This window comes from Schistocerca gregaria, chromosome 4 (assembly GCF_023897955.1).
Source record: "Schistocerca gregaria isolate iqSchGreg1 chromosome 4, iqSchGreg1.2, whole genome shotgun sequence".
Lineage (NCBI taxonomy): Eukaryota > Metazoa > Arthropoda > Insecta > Orthoptera > Acrididae > Schistocerca > Schistocerca gregaria.
In genome coordinates this window covers 617,922,387-617,945,730 of record NC_064923.1, presented here as the reverse complement: position 1 = coordinate 617,945,730, position 23,344 = coordinate 617,922,387, and the positions used below count along the sequence as shown (strand labels likewise).

General features: G+C 34.9%; 1 protein-coding gene across 1 annotated transcript in view; it reads left to right on the top strand.

Moving 5' to 3' along the window:
* Positions 1–23,344, top strand: part of LOC126267838 (plasma membrane calcium-transporting ATPase 4-like) — a 125,826-nt gene that overhangs the window by 26,751 nt on the left and 75,731 nt on the right. Inside the window, exon 6 of the mRNA XM_049973143.1 lies at positions 10,801–11,065. Within this exon, the coding sequence (XP_049829100.1) occupies positions 10,801–11,065 (265 nt within the window). The remainder of the gene's footprint in view (positions 1–10,800; positions 11,066–23,344) is intronic.

Below are 23,344 nucleotides of genomic sequence, written 5' to 3'. Positions count from 1 at the left end.
AATGTATGCACAACATAAAAACCCCAATAATTAATGAATCTTTAAGACCTGGCTGCTTTCCTGAATACCTGAAACAAGCGACAGTAATACCAGTGCCAAAAAATGGTGATGCAAAAAATGTAGAAAACCACAGACCAATTTTCTTGTTATCTTATCTTTCCAGAATAGAAACCGTAATGAAAAATAGACAAATGAACTAACTAGAAAAATTTAACCTTCTGTGCAATGAAAAATTTGCTTTCAGGCCCACAAAAAGTACACAGGCAGCTATAGCAGAGTTTACCAAAGTTATACTAGAAGCATTAGACAAGGGAAAGAATGCAACAGTCATTTTGTAGGATTTATCAAAGGCTTTTGACACATTTGTCCACATAATTTTATTACACAAATTAGAACTATTAGGAATGAGGGGTACAGCAAAGCAATGGCTTAAATCATACCTGGAAAACAGGGTGCAAAGAGTTGAAACCTCACATATTTGCAAAAGGTTGGTAGTGAAACACTTACCTGAGCCAATATATATTAACATAGGTGTCCCCCAGGGAAGTGTACTAGGCCCATTCCTCTTCCTTATGTATATAAATGATTTCCCACAGAGTGTCAGGCATGGGGAAAAATATTATTTGCTGATGACAGCACTGTAGTGATTACAGACAAAACACTGTTAATACAAAAATCCAATGAATCTCTTAGAGACATCCACAACTAGTCACTAAAGAATAATGTAACTCTAAATGTCAAAAAGACAAACTGTAGAAACTTCTGACTAAATAAAAAACCCATTGACATTACACTGAAAGTAAACAATAAGGTACCTAATTGTGTAACAGACAACAAATTCTTGGGGGTGAATGTAGACTGTCAGCTAAAATCGACAGGTCATGTGAGAATGTTAGCAAAAAGGCTATTTTCATCATGTTATGGCCTGTGAATCCTTGCACCTGTGTGCAATATTTCATCCCTCAAAGTAGCCTACTCTGGGTATATGCATTAAGTCTTCAGTTATGGGATAATGTTTTGGGGGGTAGGTGCTGGAAACATGCAAACTATTTTCAAGATACAGAAAAGAGCTGTTTGAATAGAAACAAATAGTTGTAACAGGGCACACTATAAAGAATTGTTCACAAAGTTAGAAATTTCGACAGTTCTGTATGAATAAATTTATCAAAACCTAATGTATATAAGGAAAAGCATTAATCTGTATACCACAAACAGCACAATTCATGACCATGGAACCAAATTCAGACACTTTTTACAGCTAAACGGAAGAAACAAGTCAAAAACTCAAAATAGTGTATTATATCATGGTAAGAAATTGTACAACAGTTTACTGCTAGAAATAAAAGATGTAAATGATCCCCACACCTTTAGTCAAAGGCTAAAATAATATTTACTAGCTAATAGATATTACACTGCAGATGAACATTTAAAATAACTATGACCTATGAATGTTGTATTGCATAACAAATTTAACTTGACATGATTAGAAAAGTAGAACTAAGCATAGGAGCTGTATATACTGTAAGGAGACATATTTATTTTATAACAAATATTATACAAAAATTTGACAACATCCATGCAATGTATATTGTTCTATGGATGAATAAATCAATCAACCAAAATGTAACAATCTACCTATGAAAGAAGTTGACACCATCAATTTCTTGGGACTACATGTGGATAAGAACTTAAGCTAGAATACACATATTGACTTCCTATCAAATAAACTGAGCAGTTTTGTATTTGTCCTGCAAATACTACCAAATTCCACCAATCTGAGTACACAAAAACTAGAGTCTTCTCCCCCATTATTTGAGAAACTGCAAATCCTAACTGCTTCCTCCATACACATTATATACATTTATGAAATTATAAATTTTCTACACAGCAGACAAAAGTCATTTGAAAAGAATGATTTTAACATTACATATAACACAAGAAATAAAAATAATTTTATGCTACCCACACGGACTCCACAGTATATGGGGATGACAATATATAATCAGTTAACAGGCAAAAACTTATTTCACATGGAGTCAGAACTTTTAAAAATGAGACTACAGCAGATTCTGTGGGAGAAATGGTACTATTCAATAGGAGAATTCGTAGAGGATGAAATTGAGCAAGGGCTAATTAAGCGTTACATTTGATTGTATGTATGTATAGCAAAATGGTATTATCATTATGATGATGTTAGCTGTTAACATCAGCTGCTCTTTGTTTGTGGTGAAATTTTACCACAATTTAACATGTTTCATGTTCCTGAATCAAATGATTTAGATTATGTACATTATGAGATAAATAAACCATAATCCAAATTCACAACTCATTAAGAACTGAAAATTGAAATGAGTGCCAGAGGGTGTTTGCTTAAAGATGTACGCAATACCATATTTTAGCTGACATCAATACACACATTATATTCCCTTAAAAAGTTCTGTTATTAAGTATGGTGAACAGTTCTTACACTACAAAAAATTATTAGTGCAGTTATTCAGATCAGAACCCGCAACACATAACAGTTCATTCCAGTATTGGAGTTGAATATTCAGTTGTGGCACAAAATAAAAGTTCTCAAATAAATGAAATCATCATGGTTCACATTTAGCACAGCTCCTGTTAAAGACAGTTAAACCCTGGTAGTTCATTTAAATGATGACATGAATCACTAAATCCAACATGAGTTCACCCTGGTGACAATTACATTCCATAGTACTTGTTGATCACAACACATTTACTATTCATTAGTTTAGCTTACCAAGATCACTTGAAAGTAATTAAGCATTAAGGCTCTAGAGCTTTGCAGTTGTAGTTTGCATATTTTCACTAGGAGAATATGCACGATTGTTGCATGAGTTAACACTGAGTGTGCACCTGGTATAGATGTTATTTGTGTACTTTCAAATTATGGACTGTCCATTTTTGAATGTCATCCATGTATTTACAAAGAAGCGTAAGAAAACAAATGTATTTAGAAAAAATTAATGATATGAAGTTACATGTTCTAGAGACATATTAAATCTCAAGTTTGTTTATGATAATGAGTACAGGCCAAAGCAACTAACTAAAATGTGTACCAAGGCTGGAGTTCCAAACTCTGACCTGTTGCTCCTACCACAGTGCTACAGAAATCTGTGCAGCTGTGTTAGACAGAGTGACACGTTGGTGCAGTGGTTAGCTTATTGAGTATGGGGTCAGCATTTGAATCAGGGCCATATTACAAATTTTAATTCATTGCTTTGACATGTATTCATTATCATGTTATTTAGAAAACAGCATAATATTTGAAATTCAACTAGGCTTGACTTTACGGGTTTTAATGGTCTCATTTTGACTTAAATGAAATGTTGCTGGTTAGGAATTTAGAAAAGCATGTGGAGCTATTGCCTTAATGAGTTCGAATGCCCTCATTTATATGAGTGAATGCCATATTACAAATTAGACAAAGTTAGCTGAAATCATTAATTAGCAAGTTAATCCATCAATGCTGTTTGTCATTTTGTACAGCATAATGAAGTAACAAAAGTATGTAGTCAAAGTTCAGAATCTAACAGTAATTCTGGTGAAATCAGCAATGAAAAATGAGGCTTTTTATGCACTTCAGTGTTTAATTATTGAGGAAGATAATTAGTTTTAGGTACTTGAAAATACATTATTATTTATTTTATTATTATTATTTATATTTCGTGTCCTTCATTGGACCACTATAGCCAACTTTATACACAGAATTTTTCAATTTTCTGTCAGATCAGTACTTCCTCATTCTCTTGGATCTTAACCTACTTTCTTCATCGGAAATTGCCCTTTCTATTGTCTGTTTGTTGATTCTTGCTTGCAGTCTGGTTTGCTTGTCTGTGAGTTTCCTGCTTTTGTCAGTTTTATTTCGTAGGTCTTCCCACATAATCTGTAGCTCATCCATATCTTCCTTGATTTCTGTAATCCACTTAATGTTGTACTTACTATTCCACAATTTTTCCATTATTCTCCTGATGATTCTGTTCTCTGGTGTTCTGATTAGATGTCCAAAAAAATGAAATGCATTTCTTCCTGATTGTACTCTTTACCAGTTCTATTTCCTTGTAGGCTGTTTCATTTGTAGCTGCTCTCCAGTGTCCATCTTTCTGGTATGATGAAAATACATTAGTGGATGGTTGGAATGCTTAACTTCCAAATTGTGTAGGACACTTTTCTCAAATGTATATGTTAGTTCATAGCTCTTTGCATGTAATGACCTGTAATGCTAATTTTAAATAGCTGAATCTTGTAATTAACAGTATCCTTATGAAAACTTACCACACTATTTGAATCACTAAAGCCAAAATAATAATCTGAATAATAAATTCCAATCAAATTCATTCTAAATAGAAACTAGACATATTTATGTAGGCGTTACATCCTAGCAGATAAATTTACTGAAAATAGGATAAAATTAATGAAACAATATTGTTATTTATGGGAGTAGATAAAAGATAAAAGATGGGAAGAATCTGTGTACCAAACAATATAAATGCCCCATCGATTTTATTTGCAGATGACAAATCTGTATTAATTGAAAACCAGGAGCCAGAAAACATCCCTCTCTACATAAAAAACATGGTTCCAAGGGAATGGATTAAGATTGAACATGCCCAAAACCCACATGGTCCAATCCAGAACAAAACAATCAAAGCCCCAATAAATTAAAATAACTCATAAAAATTAGGATATAGAAGAAGTGGACTCTGTGAAGTTTTTAGGGTTAAACCTAGAAAAAAATTGAAATTGCAGTAAACATGTTGACTACCTGTTAAACAAATCATGTAGCTTTGCATTTGCTATGCAAATATTAGCTGATGCAACAGACATGAATACAAGGAAAACTGCATACCAAAGCTACTTTCAATCAGTTGTAAGGTATGGTATTATTTTTTTGGAAAATTCAAGCAATATATTGCGCATACTAAAGTTACAGAAAAGAATAATAAGGAACATGTGTACTGCCCATCCAAAGACACCATGTTGCCCACTATTTGAAAAATAACAGTTATTAACAGTTCCCTCCTTATACATTTATGATATTATCATCTTTCTACATAGCAATTTAGAGTTATTCAAGAAAAACTGTTTCAATCACACTTATAACATGAGAAACAAAGACAATTTTATGCTTCCCACTCATCGATTAAACCTATATGCTCAGTCTCCTCACTATATGGCAATGAAGATTCATAACAAGCTAAAAGGAAAGAATGTTCTGAGTATGAACCTATAGACACTGAAAACAAAGCTATATGATATACTTGTCAAATGCTGCTACTACAGTGTTGAGGAGGTTCATGAAGGATGAACTGAACATTTGAGCAGGATAAATTTACATATAGTCTTGTGTGTAAATGTAGCTGTCCTTCACAAAAGGGAGGAAAGAAAAATAAAAGTTTATATTAATGTTTAAATTCTTTGTACCAATTAGGCCCAACTTGTGCTATCCATTTTTTTAGCATGTCCCCTGTACACTAATCATATGATTAGAAATTGAATGTTATGAGACAAATAAAACACTATTCACTATTCAATATTCACACCTGCTGTGTAACAATGTAACTGAACAGAAGTGAAAACTATAGACCTACATCTCTGACATCAGTCTATTGCAAGATTTTGGAAAATATTTGTTTATTAAGAGAGTTCTGGAGACTGAAAATTTCTTCTGTGGGTATCAACATGGGTTTCAAATGCAACACTTGTGTGAAATCCAGCATGCTCTGTTCATCCTTGAGCTCCCAAGAGCAGTAGATATGACTACCCAGTTAGCTGCCATGTTTCTTGACTTCCGTAATGTGTTTGATACAATTCTACACTACCACCTAATGAACAAAATATGAATGAATTGAATATAGGACCAACTGCATACTTGCATTGAAGAATTTTGAACAAACAGAGGACACCATATCATTCTAGATTGACAGAAGTCTTCAGACATAAAAGTATCATGGGGCATAACTCAATAGAATATTATGAATATTATACGTCAACCACTTTTCACAACATATGTACAAGGTCTATTAGAAAAGTATCTGATCTTTGACCAGAAAAAAAGAAATTGGCGTACCTGGAGTGTTGCCACCAGAGTATTTCCAATGTTTCTCCACAGACTTGTCCCAGCAGTGCTGCCAATATTGGAAGCATGCCAAAAAGGCCTCTTCCAGAGGTTAGCTCAGCTGTTGTTGCTGCCATACTGTCCTCTCTTACCTGAAATTCCATTAAGGAGCATGTTGAAACACAGGAATCAGGTTTTTTGCCAAAAAAGTCTGCATCAAGTGTGAGGAATGTGCCAGACCTTGTTGTGATGGAGGCGCCAATTTCGTATTGACTACAAGTCCAGTCTCTTGCAACATACAGCTTTGTGTAGGCAATGGAGAACATCCCCATAGCAATCCTGGGTGACTGACACTATGGCTCATACTCATTGTGTACCTCACAACAGGAGTCAAAGACAGCAGTCAGCAACACTTTGATGTTGCTGCACACTTGTCAGTCTTTCTTTGGTGTTGATAAAAAGGGATGCTTCCATTGTGGCAACTGCAATTTCATTTCTGGGCCATATGCATACACCCAATATTCATCACCAGTGATTACAGTGTTCATGAAGTTGGGGTCACTGTCTGTGGAGCGCAACATGTCCAGTGAGACTTTAACACGAAGTTGGTTTTGGTCCACTGCCAGCAAATTTGGCATGAATTTCATCAACACTCTTATTCATAGCCAAATCTTTGGTCACAGTAGAACATGCCAAAAACTGCTGATGCTCACTTTTTCCACAATTTCTCTGATAGTCCCACATCATCAAAGCATTCACTTTGGCAATGATCTGGGCATTTCAGCATGTTGATGGCTGACTCTCTACCAATTTGCAGCTGTCTTTAATCTGGTTGTACCATTCCTTAATCTGTGTGGTGCCCATAGCGTCATCGCCAGTCCAAATCTTTTGAATGGTTTTTACCTGGCTGTTGCCCCGTTTCCGGCAAAATTTGATGCAGCACAATTGTTCAAGTTGTTCCATCATTTCTCTTGCAATGAAAAACTGATGTGAGCATCCAAAACTACCTCACTCAGCTGAATGATTACACAAGTGCAGAAAAAATCACTGGAAGCAGTCACTATCAATAAAATATTTAGGAATATGCATTCAATCAATATTAGATTACTGCTCATCTGTACGGAATCCATACCTGATACGATTCATAGAGGAAATAAAGAAGATCAAAAGGAAAGAAGCAAGTTTTGTTGCAGGTAAATTTAACAGGCATGAAAGGTTGTTGAAGACCTCCAGGTAAATACCGACAGGAAAGGCAGTGACCTCATGTATTTAAGATCAGGCTCGCATATGTGTGATGTGTCTAGTTGGCATTGTGAATGTGCTGTTTCTCTGCAAGTCTTTGTGCTGTGTGGTGAAAGCTGGCTTCATTGATATTGATGAAACCAGCTTTAGCCATGGAGGGTGTGCAATGAAGCTCATAGACTTGCAGACAATCACCAAATGCTCAATGCCAACTGGATACATCATTTATGTGACAGCAGGGACTTAAATACATGAGTTCAGTATCTTTCCTGTCAATAATCATGTGAAAATAGCCAGAAGACTGTATGCTGAAATATTGTAGCAGAAAGCTGCAGACATTAATCAGTTCCCCCAACATGTTATTTAACATTTATTACAGATGATGAACCACTCCAGTGGCAGATGAGACTAGAGAGGTAATTTATATCACAGTGTGGTTCATTGTTATATTTTGTACCACAATGTGGTTCACTGTTAAAGTTCCAAGAACATATGATCCTAGATGGGTCAGCATGTATTTTGCTTGCTCCAGTGTATATATTATGGGGAGAGCATAAAGATAAAATTACAGAGATCTGAGCCCACACAGAGGCATAGTCTCAATCATTCTTCCTGTGAACCATTTGTGACTGTAACATGAAATAGAGGAAGTGACAGTGCTACACAAAATACTCTCTTTCACACACTGCACGATGGCTTGTGGTGTATAGATGTAGAAGTTGATTATGCATTTTCATACCAACAATACCCTGTTAGCACCAGAAATGGACATTAGTGGTCATACACTAAACGAAAATGTAGTGTAAAATTACTGGGCTTCAGTAGGATAACAAGTTACAATGTAGTCAACACACAGATAACCTCACCTAAAAGCTTAGTTCAGAGTTTCAAGACATTAGGGGCATCTCTCACTGTATTGAGTTATAGACAAACATGTTGGCTTATTTTGTATAAGTTCACTCACTGTTGGCTCCTGAAATTACATTCTGAGGCAGTGCACCTAAAATAAATAAAATGTTTATTCAGCATAAGTGTGCAACAAAAATGTTGTGCAAAGTAAATACCCAAAATATTTTGCAAAGGAATTTAGGAATTTTGCAATTCTTCTGCTCACCTCTCAACACATTTACTCTTTAATATTTCTTGTAATTAGTAATGAAAATCAGTTTCAGCTGAACTGTGATTTACAGAATCACAATAAAAGACTTTAAATTAATTTTCAAGTAACTTTTACTCCTTGTCAGGTGTTCAGGATGGAGATAAATGTGCTAATGTAGAGGTACTCCATAAACCAAGTAATAATGAGTCCCAAGTGCAAAAGAAAAATTTAAAAAAAATCTCACTAGCCACTCTTTCTACCAAGTATCTGAATGTCTAGATCCAAGAATTTGAAAGTTCTCTTAGCTACATGCCAAGTGGCAGCATTTTTTTGTAAAGCTGCACAATAGGTAATAATATACTGTAAACAGAATTGAGTATTATAGATGTAGATAATTACTTGCTTTGAAAAATAAATATATGAGCAAGTAAATATTAAATTATCAACTGGAGATATGCAGTTGCTATTTAGTACAATTGATTAGGCAACAGCTTTTTTCCAAGTGGTAGATTTTTCTGTCATTTACTTCATTCAGTTTAAATGCCATAGGCATGAATATAACTAAAAAGGGAACATTCTCAAGTGTCAATAAACTAGCTTGATTAAACTTGCTTGGTTTGCAGAGAGGACAAAATAGTGCAATATGTATTTCACTCATATTTGTTTTATGTTTTAAATTGTTATTCTACATTTTACATTTTTTTTACCATTTCACAAACATGTATTTCATTTATTGAAAATAGTAAGTAAATTAGTAACTTATTGTTATGATTAAAATGTGTGAGAGGACTTTTAGATATAGTTCCGTTGAATGACTATGATGTCAATCTCCACTTGTGAAACTACATACTCAAGTTGCAGTCATTTCTATGTAACCAATTTTCTCTGCAAGGCTTATCAATGTACTTAAATATTTAGAGAATCAATTCAAAATCCAGCTAAATTTTGTTTTATATTATCTCCTCCATTGTGTATATTACATGAAGGAATTTGATTCATTTTACATGCATGGTTTAAAAAACATTATGTTTGAAGCATTTCCATATAGATGATCATTATTGAAAGTACTTTCAATTATAATAATGAGGTACTATTATTTTCAATTAATGAAATACATGTATGTGAAATGGTAAAAAAGGAAAAGAAACATGAGTGTAAAATATAAAATAACAGTTAAAAACTTAAAACAAATTCAGGCAAAGTAAAATAATTTGAATAGTAATGAGTGTTTAGGTATGTTAATTAGGTAAATTGAAAATACTCCAACTTCACATAAGGTACAGCTTATTTTCCAAAAATGATATTTCAGAAACCAAACTTTGGTACACAAGAATGTATGTGGCTTGAAACTATCTTTCATTTATGTTGTAACAAAACTTTTCATATTTCGATATTACTTAAGTGTAGTGGGGTATTTTGCAAAATTACAGTTTATTATAAAAGTTTATTATAGAGTTTTTAAGAACATTCATTAGATATCAGGTTTTATATGAGAGCCGGCCAGAGTGGTTCAGTCTGGAACCGCGCGACCGCTACGTTCGCAGGTTCGAATCCTGCCTCAGGCGTGGATGTGTGTGATGTCCTTAGGTTAGTTAGGTTTAAGTATTTCTAAGTTCTAGATGACTGATGACATCAGCAGTTAAGTCCCATAGTGCTCAGAGCCATTTGAACCATTTTTTTAAATATGAGAAACATATTTTTTGAGTATCATCCTTTTAAAGGTGTTCCCTCTAAACTTAGAACACCAACCTTTTGATATGTGTTTAAGTCCTCAAGCAAAATTTAGCACAAACAAACATGGCCTCTCTACTCACCCACCAAGTTTTGTCAAGACTGTTTGCTGACACTCAGGGATATTCTCTTGTAAACAGAATATTAGTAGTTTATTGCAATACAGTATATGTTTTAAGTTTCTATGATTTGCTTGTCTTTTGTTATTGTGTACTTAAGTTTATTCCACATCCAAGAAAGTTCTCCTTCAACATAGTTTTTATGGATTGTGATTAATAAATGAATGAAGGAATCAGGTAGCAATGGCACATTAAGTATGGAACCCACATGATTTATGTCCTCTTCTATGAGGATGAAGCCATTAAGATCTATCCACTGATGAACATAAGTTTGTTTATTGTCATTATTAATGATGGTAGTGGAAGATAATGTCAGACTGCTGTACTGAAACACCACAGTGTTTTGTGTTTTGGTAGGGTACATGCTCATAATCAGCATCTACATAATGTTACTTTAGCCTCAGCACTATTTGGTACCTTATAAGAGCCTTGTGCAGTACATTATAAATTTTAAATTCAATTGATTATTTTGTGTGTGATGTATGAATACTAGAGTTAATGACATTTGGCCATATGTGTACCTTTACCTTCAGGTGCCAGTTCTATTGTGGCTATGGTGGAAAATTGATTGAGTTTAACAGTGAATCCAAACAGAAGTATATGTCAGAAGTAGTAGATCCTATGACAGAAGAAGGTCTACGAGTAATTGCTATTGCATACCGCGATTTTGTCCAAAAATATGCAAAGGTCAATCAGTCATTTATTTTAGAGCAGCCTGACTGGGATAAGGAAGAAACCATATTTTCAAATCTGACACTTCTTGCAATGATGGGCATTGCTGATCCAATGAGGCCTGAGGTATGAGGAATCATATAAATAAATTTTGGTAACATATAATACAGAAAAGTTCAGTTTTGAAGTAACTGATTTAGTGTGAGAAACACAATGTTGTTTAAAAATCATTCTTCTCATCAAACAAAGTAATGATTTCACAAATCAGAAGCAGTTTAATGCTATCGTACCACATCCACAAGATTTTGATGTCACTAAGAACACTAAGCTAAACGACATTTATCAGGCTTCTGTCAGTTATACAAACACACATTTGTGACTGCCATATTTATTTTTGTTTATTTGTTTGTTCATGATATCTTGTGGGTGCTGAGAATGCACATTAAGATGCTGAACAGTGTTTGGGACAATACTTTTTCTATCATTATAAAATGTCATTAATTACTTATGGTTACAATTGTTTGCTGAAGTCAGCAACGTATGGTTAACAATGTAAATTATTGGTACATTGTTATTAGAATTGTTTCACTGGTTATAATGCTACTATGGTTCCTTATAAAACATAATTAATTACTTATGGTTACAACACAGATTAGTGGTACATTGTTATTAGAATTGGTTCACTGGTTACAAGGCTATTATGGTCGCAATGCGCAGTAGTAACTGTTATTATAGGTGTTGATAGATTATTATTAATGACCGGAAAGATTCAGATTTTGCGATAAATGACAAATAGATGTGAATTCTGCCTCAAATTGCAAAAATGCAAAATTACTTAATAGACACTGTTTCACAGCAAATTGTATCCAAATCAGCTATTTATCAGAGATAGTTCAACATAGCTCAATTTTCTGCATACACTATCAAAAATATAGTCAGTTTCTGCCATTGTGCATCATCTGGTGAAGCCGAATTTGGAAAGATAATGAGGGGAACCTACTTGCGAAACAAAATGTATGAACAGAAAAATGTAAAATGTGCTCAATGATCTAGTTCCATGCAGTTGTGGATGGTTGAGTGGTCTGTTTATGATGCATGTTACATAATGTGATTCAGTCTTCAGCCATGGGACCGAGCACTATAGTGTAAGAAAGACATATCTGCCTTTGTTTGTTGCTTAAATCTCAAAAAATAGTATAATGCAGACAATTTTATTGTGACAAACTATGTGGTGAATATTTCTGAAGTTGTATCGAATACCGCTAGAGGTTGGGGGTGAACTACATCGTTAACCATAAACTGCTGACTTCAACAAACAATTGCACGGAAGCCATCCCCAAGTGCTTTGTGTTGTGCATTGATTGTTTTCTTTTCTTATTTTGAAATAAGTGAAGTGACTAATCCTGATCCATAATGGATTTCAATTATGAGCCTTACAACACCAGAAGAGAAAAGCAATCTCTGTGACTGTGTGTCAGTTCCCTGTTGGCTGCTGCCCACTGTCATGGAGGCACTGTATGTTTCTTCAATCTGCTCCTTCCCCTGTGGCAGTCAAACTTTTTTTCTGTTTATACACAAGGCCATGTGTGATAATAGCCTACAGTGCCCACCCTTTGGGCTATAGTGATTGGAAAACAAAGTCAGTAACATTTTTATATGGCGCCTCAATTCTTTGCCTAATGTTAAAATTGAATTGCTGTACCCTCAGTTCTAGTACAATGCTCAGTCCCTAGTCAGTTCTATCTGTATTGTTGCCAAGCATGGGTCATAGATCTATGAATGCCCATGAAAGGTCAAAAGTATTAGTATGCAGATTTTTTGATCTTCAGACTGTGCAGGAAAAAATAAATAATGTTCAGAAACATCTTATATAATAGACATATTCATTTAACTCAGTAGAACAATCAACTCTGAAAGCTCGAATACAGACAAATGAAGAAAATAAAGGTCATTCTGGAAGAAAAATGTGTTGAAGTTTTTGGAAAAGTAAGCATTCCAGTCAAAAAGTTCCCAATCAGCACTTTTTTTTAACAGTTAATTTCAAAGAACTAATAATTTGTTTGTCTTCAGTCATGTAGCATGACAACTGATTAAATTTCTTCAGCTAATCATTTAAAAAGAAAATGGAAGCAAATTTCAACAAAAATAGATGTGAATTTTGCAAAAAATTGATGAGAATTTTGCCAAAAATAGATGCTACATTCTCTGATCCCTAATTATTATTTTTCAAAGAGCTCTTTCTGGCTATAGAAGCAATCTACATCTATATCATTCTGTGTTTGCTACCTTAGAGTGCATGGTGAAAGGTACTTCTGATACCACTAACTAATTTATTTACTTACAACAATTTTATGAGAAGGATAGTTGCTACTTACCACATAGTCACAGATAGACACAACAAAAAGAATGTCACAATATCAGCTCTTGGCCAAGGCCTTCATCAAAAATAGATGACTGAGACACACACACAGCCATGTGAGCGTATGTGCCCATGCACACATACACACACACACACACACACACACACACACACACACACACACACACACACACACAAATCAAGCAAATGCAACTCACACCTACATGACTGCAACCTGTGGCAGATGAAGTCAGATGTGTGGCTTTATTTATTTATTCATCTGTAGAACAGTATACATTGTATGGATGTCATCAAATGTTTGTACAATATTTCTTATTAAAATAAACATTTCTCTTTTGGTATTTACAGCTCTTATACTTGGTACTACTTTTCTAACACCATATAACATTGAGTGTCACTCAGTTTTATTTGCAGACAACACATTGGTAATCATTGAAAGTAAAAGTACAGACCAAATTCTTCATCCTTTATTAAATACTTAGAAAAATTAGATACTTGGACTTATTTATATAGGTTAAAATTAAAAATGGCAAAGAATTAGTTAATGCAGTTTAAAATGAAACAAGCAATATTAAATGATATTCAAATCAGTCACAAAAAAGGAAATTTGCAGGAACTGTGCTGTCTGAAATGCAACTAGATGAAATTCTGTCATGGGGCTCACATATGCAAATAAATTAAATAGCCTAGCATTTGAAGCAAGGATGTTGTACAATGCCACCAGTATTAATGCAAGAAAAGTAGTATAGGTCAGTTACTCTGAATCAGTACTAAGGTACAGAACTGTATTTTGTGGAAACTCAGAAATATGTGTCAAATATTAGAACTTCAGAAAACAGTCGTTAGAAATATGTACAATGAGGGTGAAGAAAATCATGTCATTCATTCCTAAAACATCTAAGTATATTATGTATTCCCTCACTCAACCTGATGTACTTGTAGCAAATCATTTTCAACATGATTACAACTCCAGAAATCAACATAATTTTAATCTTCCCACCCACTGTTTACACCTTTATGCTCAAACTGCACAGTATGAGGCTATGAAAATTTCTAACAAAGTAAAAGGAAGAGAATTGCTCTGTTTAGATTTAGAAACACTGAAGTACCCTTATATGAGAAACTTGTGCAGAAATGTTACTCTTCAGTAGAAGAATTCATGAAGGACAACTTGAAAATTTGAGCAGGAGAGAGCATGTGCTTATGACAGTAAATTTTTGAAAGTTTGTTACATTTTAAGAAAAAATTTTTAGTTGTATATTAATTCCTGATGATGGTCGAAGTAGAGAGGACATAAAATGTAGACTGGCAATGGCAAGGAAAGTCTTTCTAAAGAAGAGAAATTTGTTAACATCCAGTACAGATTTAAGTGCCAGGAAGTCGTTTCTGAAAGTATTTGTATGGAGTGAAGCCATGTATGGAAGTGAAACATGGACAATAAATAGTTTGGACAAAAGGAGAATAGCAACTTTTGAATTGTGGTGCTACAGAAGAATGCTGAAGATTAGATGGTTAGAACACATAACTAATGAGGGGGTATTGAATAGAATTGGGGAGAAGAGGAGTTTGTGGCACAACTTGACTAGAAGAAGGGATCGGTTGGTAGGACATGTTCTGAGGCATCAAGGGATCACCAATTTAGTACTGTAGGGCAGCGTGGAGGGTAAAAATCATAGAGAGAGACCAAGAGATGAATACACTAAGCAGATTCAGAAGGATGTAGGTTGCAGTGAGTACTGGGAGATGAAGAGGCTTGCACAGGATAGAGTAGCATGGAGAGCTGCATCAAACCAGTCCCAGGACTGAAGACCACAAATACAACATTAATTACATATCCAGTACACCATATCACATTTAAGATACTGTCAGAGAAGTAGTGATGAGTCTCCTGTAAATTAAGTCAATGACTTGTGATTGTATGTTATGAGGCAATGAACTTCTATTTCATTCTATTCTATTCAAAAATTACTGCATAGTACAATATTCATGAACAGTAAGTTACAGTCTATATTTAATTTAAATATTCATGTACAGTGTAGTAGCTATTATTTAATAAATATTTTTTAGACTTTGGCTATAGGTATGGTGATCATTTGCATCTTTTATTTCTTGTGGAAATCTGTTGAACAATTTTATTCCATGACAGAGTACACCATTGCAAGTTTTTCATTCGTTTCTTCTATTTAGATGCAAACACTGTCTGAATGTAGTTCCATGGTTCTGCATTGTTCTGTTTGTGGTGTAGAGATTAAGTTTTGTTCTTATATACATTATGTTGTGGCAGATTTATTCACACCGAACTGTAAGAATTTCTAGGCTTATGAATACCACCTTACAGTGTACATGTTACTACTATCTGTTACTATTTGTATAGCTCTTTTCTGTGTCTTGACAGTAGTCTGAATGTTACCAGCACTTATTCCCCAAAACATTATCCCATAACTGTTGACTGAATGCACATATCCAACATAGGTTACATTCAGGAATGAAATACTGCAAAGCAGTACAAGGATTCACAGGGCATAACATGCTGAGAATAGCCTTTTTGCCAAAATTCCCACATATTCTGTCCATTTCAATTGACAATCTAAACACATTCCAAAGAATTTGATATCAGCTACACAACCTACTGCATCATTGTTTATGTTCAGTGCAGTATCACTGGATTGTTATTTAGTTGGAAGTTTACAATGTTTCCCTTTTACACATTTAAAGTTATCAGTTTCTTTAATGACTAGCTGTGGACATCTCTGAGAGATTCATTGGATTTTTCTGTTAGCTGAGTTGAATTTTTCTTTATAATCATCTTGGTGCTGTCATCAGCAAGTAGTAATTTTTACCTTTTTCAGACCTGATAAGTGTTGCACTGCTAGTCTTTTAGAAATTTATGAGATTTCAAATCTTTGTACCCAGTTTTCCAAGTATAATTTAAACCATTTCTGTGCCATACTCCTTATTCCTAATAGATAGTTCTAATTTGTGTTGAAAAATTTCAAGCTCAACTGTGTTGAATATCCTAAAAAAGCCTGTTGCATTCTTGCCCTTTTCTATTGCTTTCAGTACAACTTTAGTAAACTGCTGTATTACAACTGACTGTGTACCTCATGTGGACCCAAAACTGAATTGTTCATTACAGTGAAGGTTTTATTTATTTAAGTTTTTTATTAGCTTAGTTTTCATAATTATTTGTACTGTTTTGGAAATACAAGATAACAAAGACACTCTGTAAAGGAACATCCTCCTCTAGCAATACTTTTCCTCTACAGTAGTTTCAACACCAGTAATTTTTTTTCGAATTTTGGAGAGGTCAGAATTATCTCAGCTGCTTTTCTGAAAAAAATCATATAATTTTATACATAACATGTTATATTTCAAGCGACAATTTATGAAAAGGAATTACTTTATTTTCAATGTTACATCTGATAATTGCTCTGAATGTACAGTTCAATTTTTTTTCTCTTAGAAAGTTTTGAATTTACCAATTATTTGGCACATTCAATATTTCTATTATTAATTATGCAATCTAGTTTTGTTTATTATGTTTACTTCTTGATGCATTTGTGAAACATTAATTGAAACTAATAGAAGCCAAGAGTTTACAGTTAAATGAAACTTTAAATTCTAGACTGGATGATCCAAGTAAAGCTTTAAATGCTCAAAGTCTTAAATTAGCTTCAATGAATACTCAACTAAATAATACATTGTATGTTCAGAATGAAACTTAGGGCTTGTTCAGTGCTAAAGTAGACGAACAATGTAAGGAATTTAGCCATTTATGTGAGGGCATGGGAAATTTTAAAACTGTATTTGATGCTTTAACTACTAAAGTAGAAAATTTTAAAATAAATTTGAAACCTGAACTAACATGTTCTTTAAGCAGTCATGTAAATGTTCTTTAAGCAGTTATGTAAATCAGCTGTTCACTGATTTTAGCCAGAGACAGAATGAGCAATTTCAGGATTTGACAAAGAAGTTAGAATTTGATATTGAAGATAAATGTAATAATGTAGAATCTGAACTTAGTGAGAAGTAAGGATCATTTCAAAATGAATGTCATGTTACATTTGATGCTGTAAGGCAGAGATTGTATACTTTGAAAGATGGTGTTGAAAGGCAGGATAAGTTCATAGCAATAGTCCAGTCACAAATTGCAAGTGTTAACACTCGAGTAGATAATGTTGAAAGAAACTTTAAAGAGAAACTAGCAACTTCAGACTTAATAAATATAAGTAATCTGGAGGAACACATAGAGGAAATACTTCACCGAAAAGTTTCCATGAAAGTAACCTCCGAGAACATATCTCCTGTTTTAACTCAATAATACCAGAGAAGGTATGGATGGGCTATAGAAAAATTTAAACTTATTCAGGACAAGGTAAATAAGAGGGTGACTTCTCCTAACATACTATTAACTAATGAAGTAATGAAGGATTTACAATGGGGTGCCAATTCAGGATTATCCAGGCAATTCCCTAAGTTTATGCTGGATGGGGAAGTACATTCTACTCACTTTCAGAAAAGATTTAACCAAGCTTTGCCAAAGAACTGGGAATATTCAAAAAAGATTGAACTTGCTGTTGGGTACCTTTTAGAATAAGCCTCAGAGTGGGGTACTGTAAATATAGAGAACTTTTCTTCTTGGTAAGACTTCCAGAATAAATTAAAGGAAAAATACTGGTCTGCTAGTGCACAGGAAAAACTGATATCAGATTTGTGGGACCAGAAGTATTACAATAATACATGGGGAACAATGAGAAAGTATTTTGATTGGCATTTAACACAGACAAAATACACAGATAAGCCAATGGAAGAAGAGGGGTTAGTGAGAATTTTAATAAGATGACTACCCATTTATGTGAGGAAAGATATATTATGTAGTGGGTGAAAGAATTGTTGTCCTTTGTTGGTGCCTTAAATAAAGACCATTACAAGAGCCTACACTAATATGAAAATCAGAATTACAAAAGGAATAGTAATAGTAATTTTAAAAAAACCATGAGGCTAACGTAGCTAGAGTTCAGCTGTGCAGCAGAAATAGTGGCAATGATATTTATCAGAAGAAGCATCCACCTTCGAATTTAGGTCCAGTAACTTCACAGGAATTTGTGCTAAGTGATAATGGAGAACAAAGTGGTGACATATTACCCCAATTTGGTAACCAACCAGTGATTACTAATAATGAGGAAAATGTAGTGTGATCTGGATCCAGGTCATAGAGATACACTAGGAGGCCTGATTCATAATAAGTATGTTAATTTCACACACAAAACAGCTACAAAAGTGCTGGAAGAACCAAGCTTGACTGCCAATAATCCACAACTAATAGTAGCAGGAACCATGGAGACTTCTGAAGTTAACATATTTATAGACTAAGGGAGTGAAGTGTCACTCATTTCTAGTGCGTTATTTAACACATTACAGACCAAACATTACTTACCACTGTTACCAGTAACTGGAGTTTACATAGTCAGTACAACCAGAATGAAAAGTAAGGTTGTGAAACATAAAACCCAAGTGAACTGCCACATTGGAGATATCCCATTTTGTCAAACACTTTTAATACCAGGAAATATTAATAGTTATGTGTTATTTGGCTTAGATTGGATATTAGAATTTAACGTCATATTGAATTTTGAGGAAAATCTTCTTTGTTTTGGTAAAGATGACAGTAGGTGTTGGATACCATTTGTGACCAATAATTAACATTGCAAAACAAACAACTGAGTGTCAGTGCTTACAATTAACTGCTAGAGCTAGATTGTTACTAAAGATTGATAATTTAGACCATGTATCACATCGAGCTTACATATGAAACAAAGTAAATTAGTCTCTAATACTGACCAGTGAACAAAAATGGGATTTATGTAGAATTCTAATGGAATATGAAGTAGTATTTTCTGATTGTTCCAGTAATATCAGCAATTACATATGTAAATTTAAAATAAAAGATAACAATCAATTTTCTGTAAGCTATATCCAATACCGGTAAGTTTCAAAGAAGCAGTTAAGGAGGAAATTGAAAAATGATTGACATCAACATAATAGAATGTAGTTCTAGCATTATGAATAACTCTTTTGTAGTGGTAAAAAAGGTTACAGGTAGTGCGTGACTAGCGCTAGATGCGCATACATTAAAAAAGCATACAGAGACAGAGTGAGACAGACCAATTAACATTGATGAATTGCTATCCAAATTTGAGGAAGCAAGCTTTTTTTTAATGTGATGGACCTTATGATGGTATATTGGCAAATTAGGCTACATCCTGTATCAAAGAAGTATACAGCGCTCCTGTTTGATAGTAAATCATATCATTTCAGTGGATTACTGTTTCGACTAAATATCTCAGTATCTGTATTTATATATGTTATGGATGAGGCATTAGGAAGATATTTATTTAACAATTTAATAATATATTTAGATGATATCCTCATAATCTCAGCTACCCGAGAAGAACATTGTCTAACCTTGAGCAAGAACCTGAAAAAATTTAAAGAAAAAGGTATTACAGTGAAATTATCTAAATCGCACTTTGCACGAAAAGAGCTTAAGATTTTAGGGCATATTGTAGGGGTGCAGGGGATTAAATCAGATCCTGAGCACATGAAAGCTATTAAGGAATGTCCAACCCCTAGAATTGTAAGACAGTTGAAGGGATTTATAGGAATGGCCGGATACTATAGAAGTTATATACAAGGTCAAGAACTGAACGACCCAAGAATTTTACGTTTATTAAGAAAGGAAATACTGTGGGTTTGGGATCAAAAGGCAAATGATACATTTGAAAATGTAAAAAGAGCAGTGCTAGAATCACCTATATTACATCATCCGAGTATGGGCAAGCCATTTAAAATTTCATCCAATGCATCTGATTATGGTATCGCAGCAGAACTTTTCCAAGGAAAGAGGGGTCTAGGTAATGTAAATCACAGATACATAGCTATTGTTAGCTGTAGTCTTAATGAACATGAATTAAACTACACAGCTACTGAAAAAGAACTATTGGCAACAGTATGGAGTATCCAAAAAGTCCAGACATTAGTATGGGGGTAAGAAATCCATTTCTATACAGATCATCAAGCTCACCTACTGCCATGAAAAACATACTCTATGGGAAACAAAAATTAAAGACTTTGAACTTATTTTAAGTGAATTACCACATTTATCAAATGGATTAACATCTTTAGAAGTAATAGGCAAACCCTTTGTAGGAGAGCCTCTTATTAAATCTTTAATTGGCCTGAACAACCTATTGTCGATTACGAACTTAATCAGGAAATAGTTTCCAAAAATTTAGTTAAAAGACACAGCAGAGAGTGCTTAAGCATAATGACAAAGCTGTAGAACCTCAGTACAAGGCTAATGACCTAGTTCTGGTAAAACAGCGTCTTCAGAGCTCTGCTCTGAAGAAAGAGACACGAGCTTTTTCAGAAATATGAAGGACCTCACTGAATACAAATGGTAATCCATCACAAAACATTATTTTTAGTGGGTCCTACAACTAGGTCAGAGAAAGGAAAGTACAATGTGAAGGACATAAAGTTGTATATCCCACAGGGACTTTAACATTCTGAGTTAACGGGTGGAGTAATGAGCGTTGGATTCTGAGTTGTTTTTGGTGTTTCTTCCACACTAGCTTTCCTACACTGAATTCCCTTCACTTCTTAAACTATTCTGTCATCATATGTCTGAAATATTAAACTATCCTACAATGTTAGTACTTAGAAAACTGGATAAGACTATAAGATAAAGACTGGTTTAAGAGAATCACAGATAAACTGTGATCTCTAGCGGAATAAACAAAATAAGAATATTATGTCTGTGTAACATATAATATAATGTGATGAACTGATCAACTGTTATACTGTAGTATATAATTTTCTATTTTGTATAGAATATTTTATATGTTTCATGACATGTGATGTAAATGGGAGGTTTTGTATTCGTTTTGAAAGGGGTGGGTAGTGAAAATAAGAGCATGATTTACACCAACAGATAAATCATGTCTAACAGAGAAGACACATCACACATTTCAAACAATCCTCACAAACAAGTGTGCCTGACTCTTCACCATTTGCTGTTTTCATAGGGTTGCTGAAATTTTCTTTGGGGACTTCAATGGTGAAGGTGGAAATGTCCATTCTGTAGGATACAATGTAGTACCATACCTCCTCCAGCTTCTCACTCAAGTACTGATGAGGTAGGGATCTTGGGGAAGGGTAGTGGGAAGGGTTTCCTGTCTTTGGGGCTGTCTTCTTTCTCTTCTTCAAAAATGACCGGTATATTTGAAACGGCAATAAAAACTAAACGAGCAGCGATAGAAATACACCGTTTGTTGCAATATGCTTGGGACAACAGTACATTTTCAGGTGGACAAACTTTCGAAATTACAGTAGTTACAATTTTCAACAACAGATGGCGCTGCAAGTGATGTGAACGATATAGAAGACAACGCACTCTGTGGGTACGCCATTCTGTTCGTCGTCTTTCTGCTGTAAGCATGTGCTGTTCACAACGTGCAAGTGTGCTGTGGACAACATAGTTTATTCCTTAGAACAGAGGATTTTTCTGGTGTAGGAATTCCATCGCCTAGAACACAGTGTTGTTGCAACAAGACGAAATTTTCAACAGAGGTTTAATGTAACCAAAGGACTGAAAAGCGATACAATAAAGGATCTGTTTGAAAAATTTCAACGGACTGGGAACGTGACGGATGAACGTGCTGGAAAGGTAGGGCGACCGCGTACAGCAACCACTGAGGGCAACGCGCAGCTAGTGCAGCAGGTGATCCAACAGCGGCCTCAGGTTTCCGTTCGCCGTGTTGCAGCTGCGGTCCAAATGACGCCAACGTCCATGTATCGTCTCATGCGCCACAGTTTACACCTCTATCCATACAAAATTCAAATGCGGCAACCCCTCAGCGCCGCTACCATTGCTGCACAAGAGACATTCGCTAACGATATAGTGCACAGGATTGATGACGGAGATATGCATGTGGGCAGCATTTGGTTTACCGACGAAGCTTATTTCTACCTGGACGGCTTCGTCAATAAACAGAACTGGCTGATATGAGGAACCAAAAAGGCCCCATGTTGCAGTCCCATCGTCCCTGCATCCTCAAAAAGTACTGGTCTGGGCCGCCATTTCTTCCAAAGGAATCATTGGCCAATTTTTCAGATCCGAAACGATTACTGCATCACGCTATCTGGACATTCTTCGTGAATTTGTGGCAGTACAAACTGCCTTAGACAACAATGCGAACACCTTGTGGTTTATGCAAGATGGTGCCCGGCCACATCGCACGGCCGATGTCTTTAATTTCCTGAATGAATATTTCGATGATCGTGTGATTGCTTTGGGCTATCCTAAACATACAGGAGGCGGTGTGGGTTGGCCTCCCTATTCACCAGACATGAACCCCTGTGACTTGTTTCTTTGGGGACACTTGAAAGACCAGGTGTACCGCCAGAATCGAGAAACAATTGAACAGCTGAAGCAGTACATCTCATCTGCATGTGAAGCCATTCTGCCAGACACGTTGTGAAAGGTTTCGGGTAATTTCATTCAGAGACTACACCATATTATTGCTACGCATGGTGGATATGTGGAAAATATCATACTATAGAGTTTCCCAGACCGCAGCGCCATCTGTTGTTGACAATTGTAACTACTGTAATTTCGAAAGTTTGTCTGCCTGAAAATGTACTGTGTATATATATATATATATATATATATATATATCTGTGTGTGTGTGTGTGTGTGTGTGTGTGTGTGTGTGTGTGTGTGTGTGACTTACCAAACAAAAGTGCTGTCAGGTCAATAGACGCACAAACATACACACAAAATTGAAGCTTTTGCAACCAACGGTTGCATCTTCAGGAAAGAGGGATGGAGAGGGAAAGACGAAAGGATGTGGGTTTTAAGGGAGAGGGTAGACTTACCTTAAGGGGAAAAAAGGACATTTATACACTTACACAGACAAACACACACACACACACACACATATCCATCCACACATATGTTGACA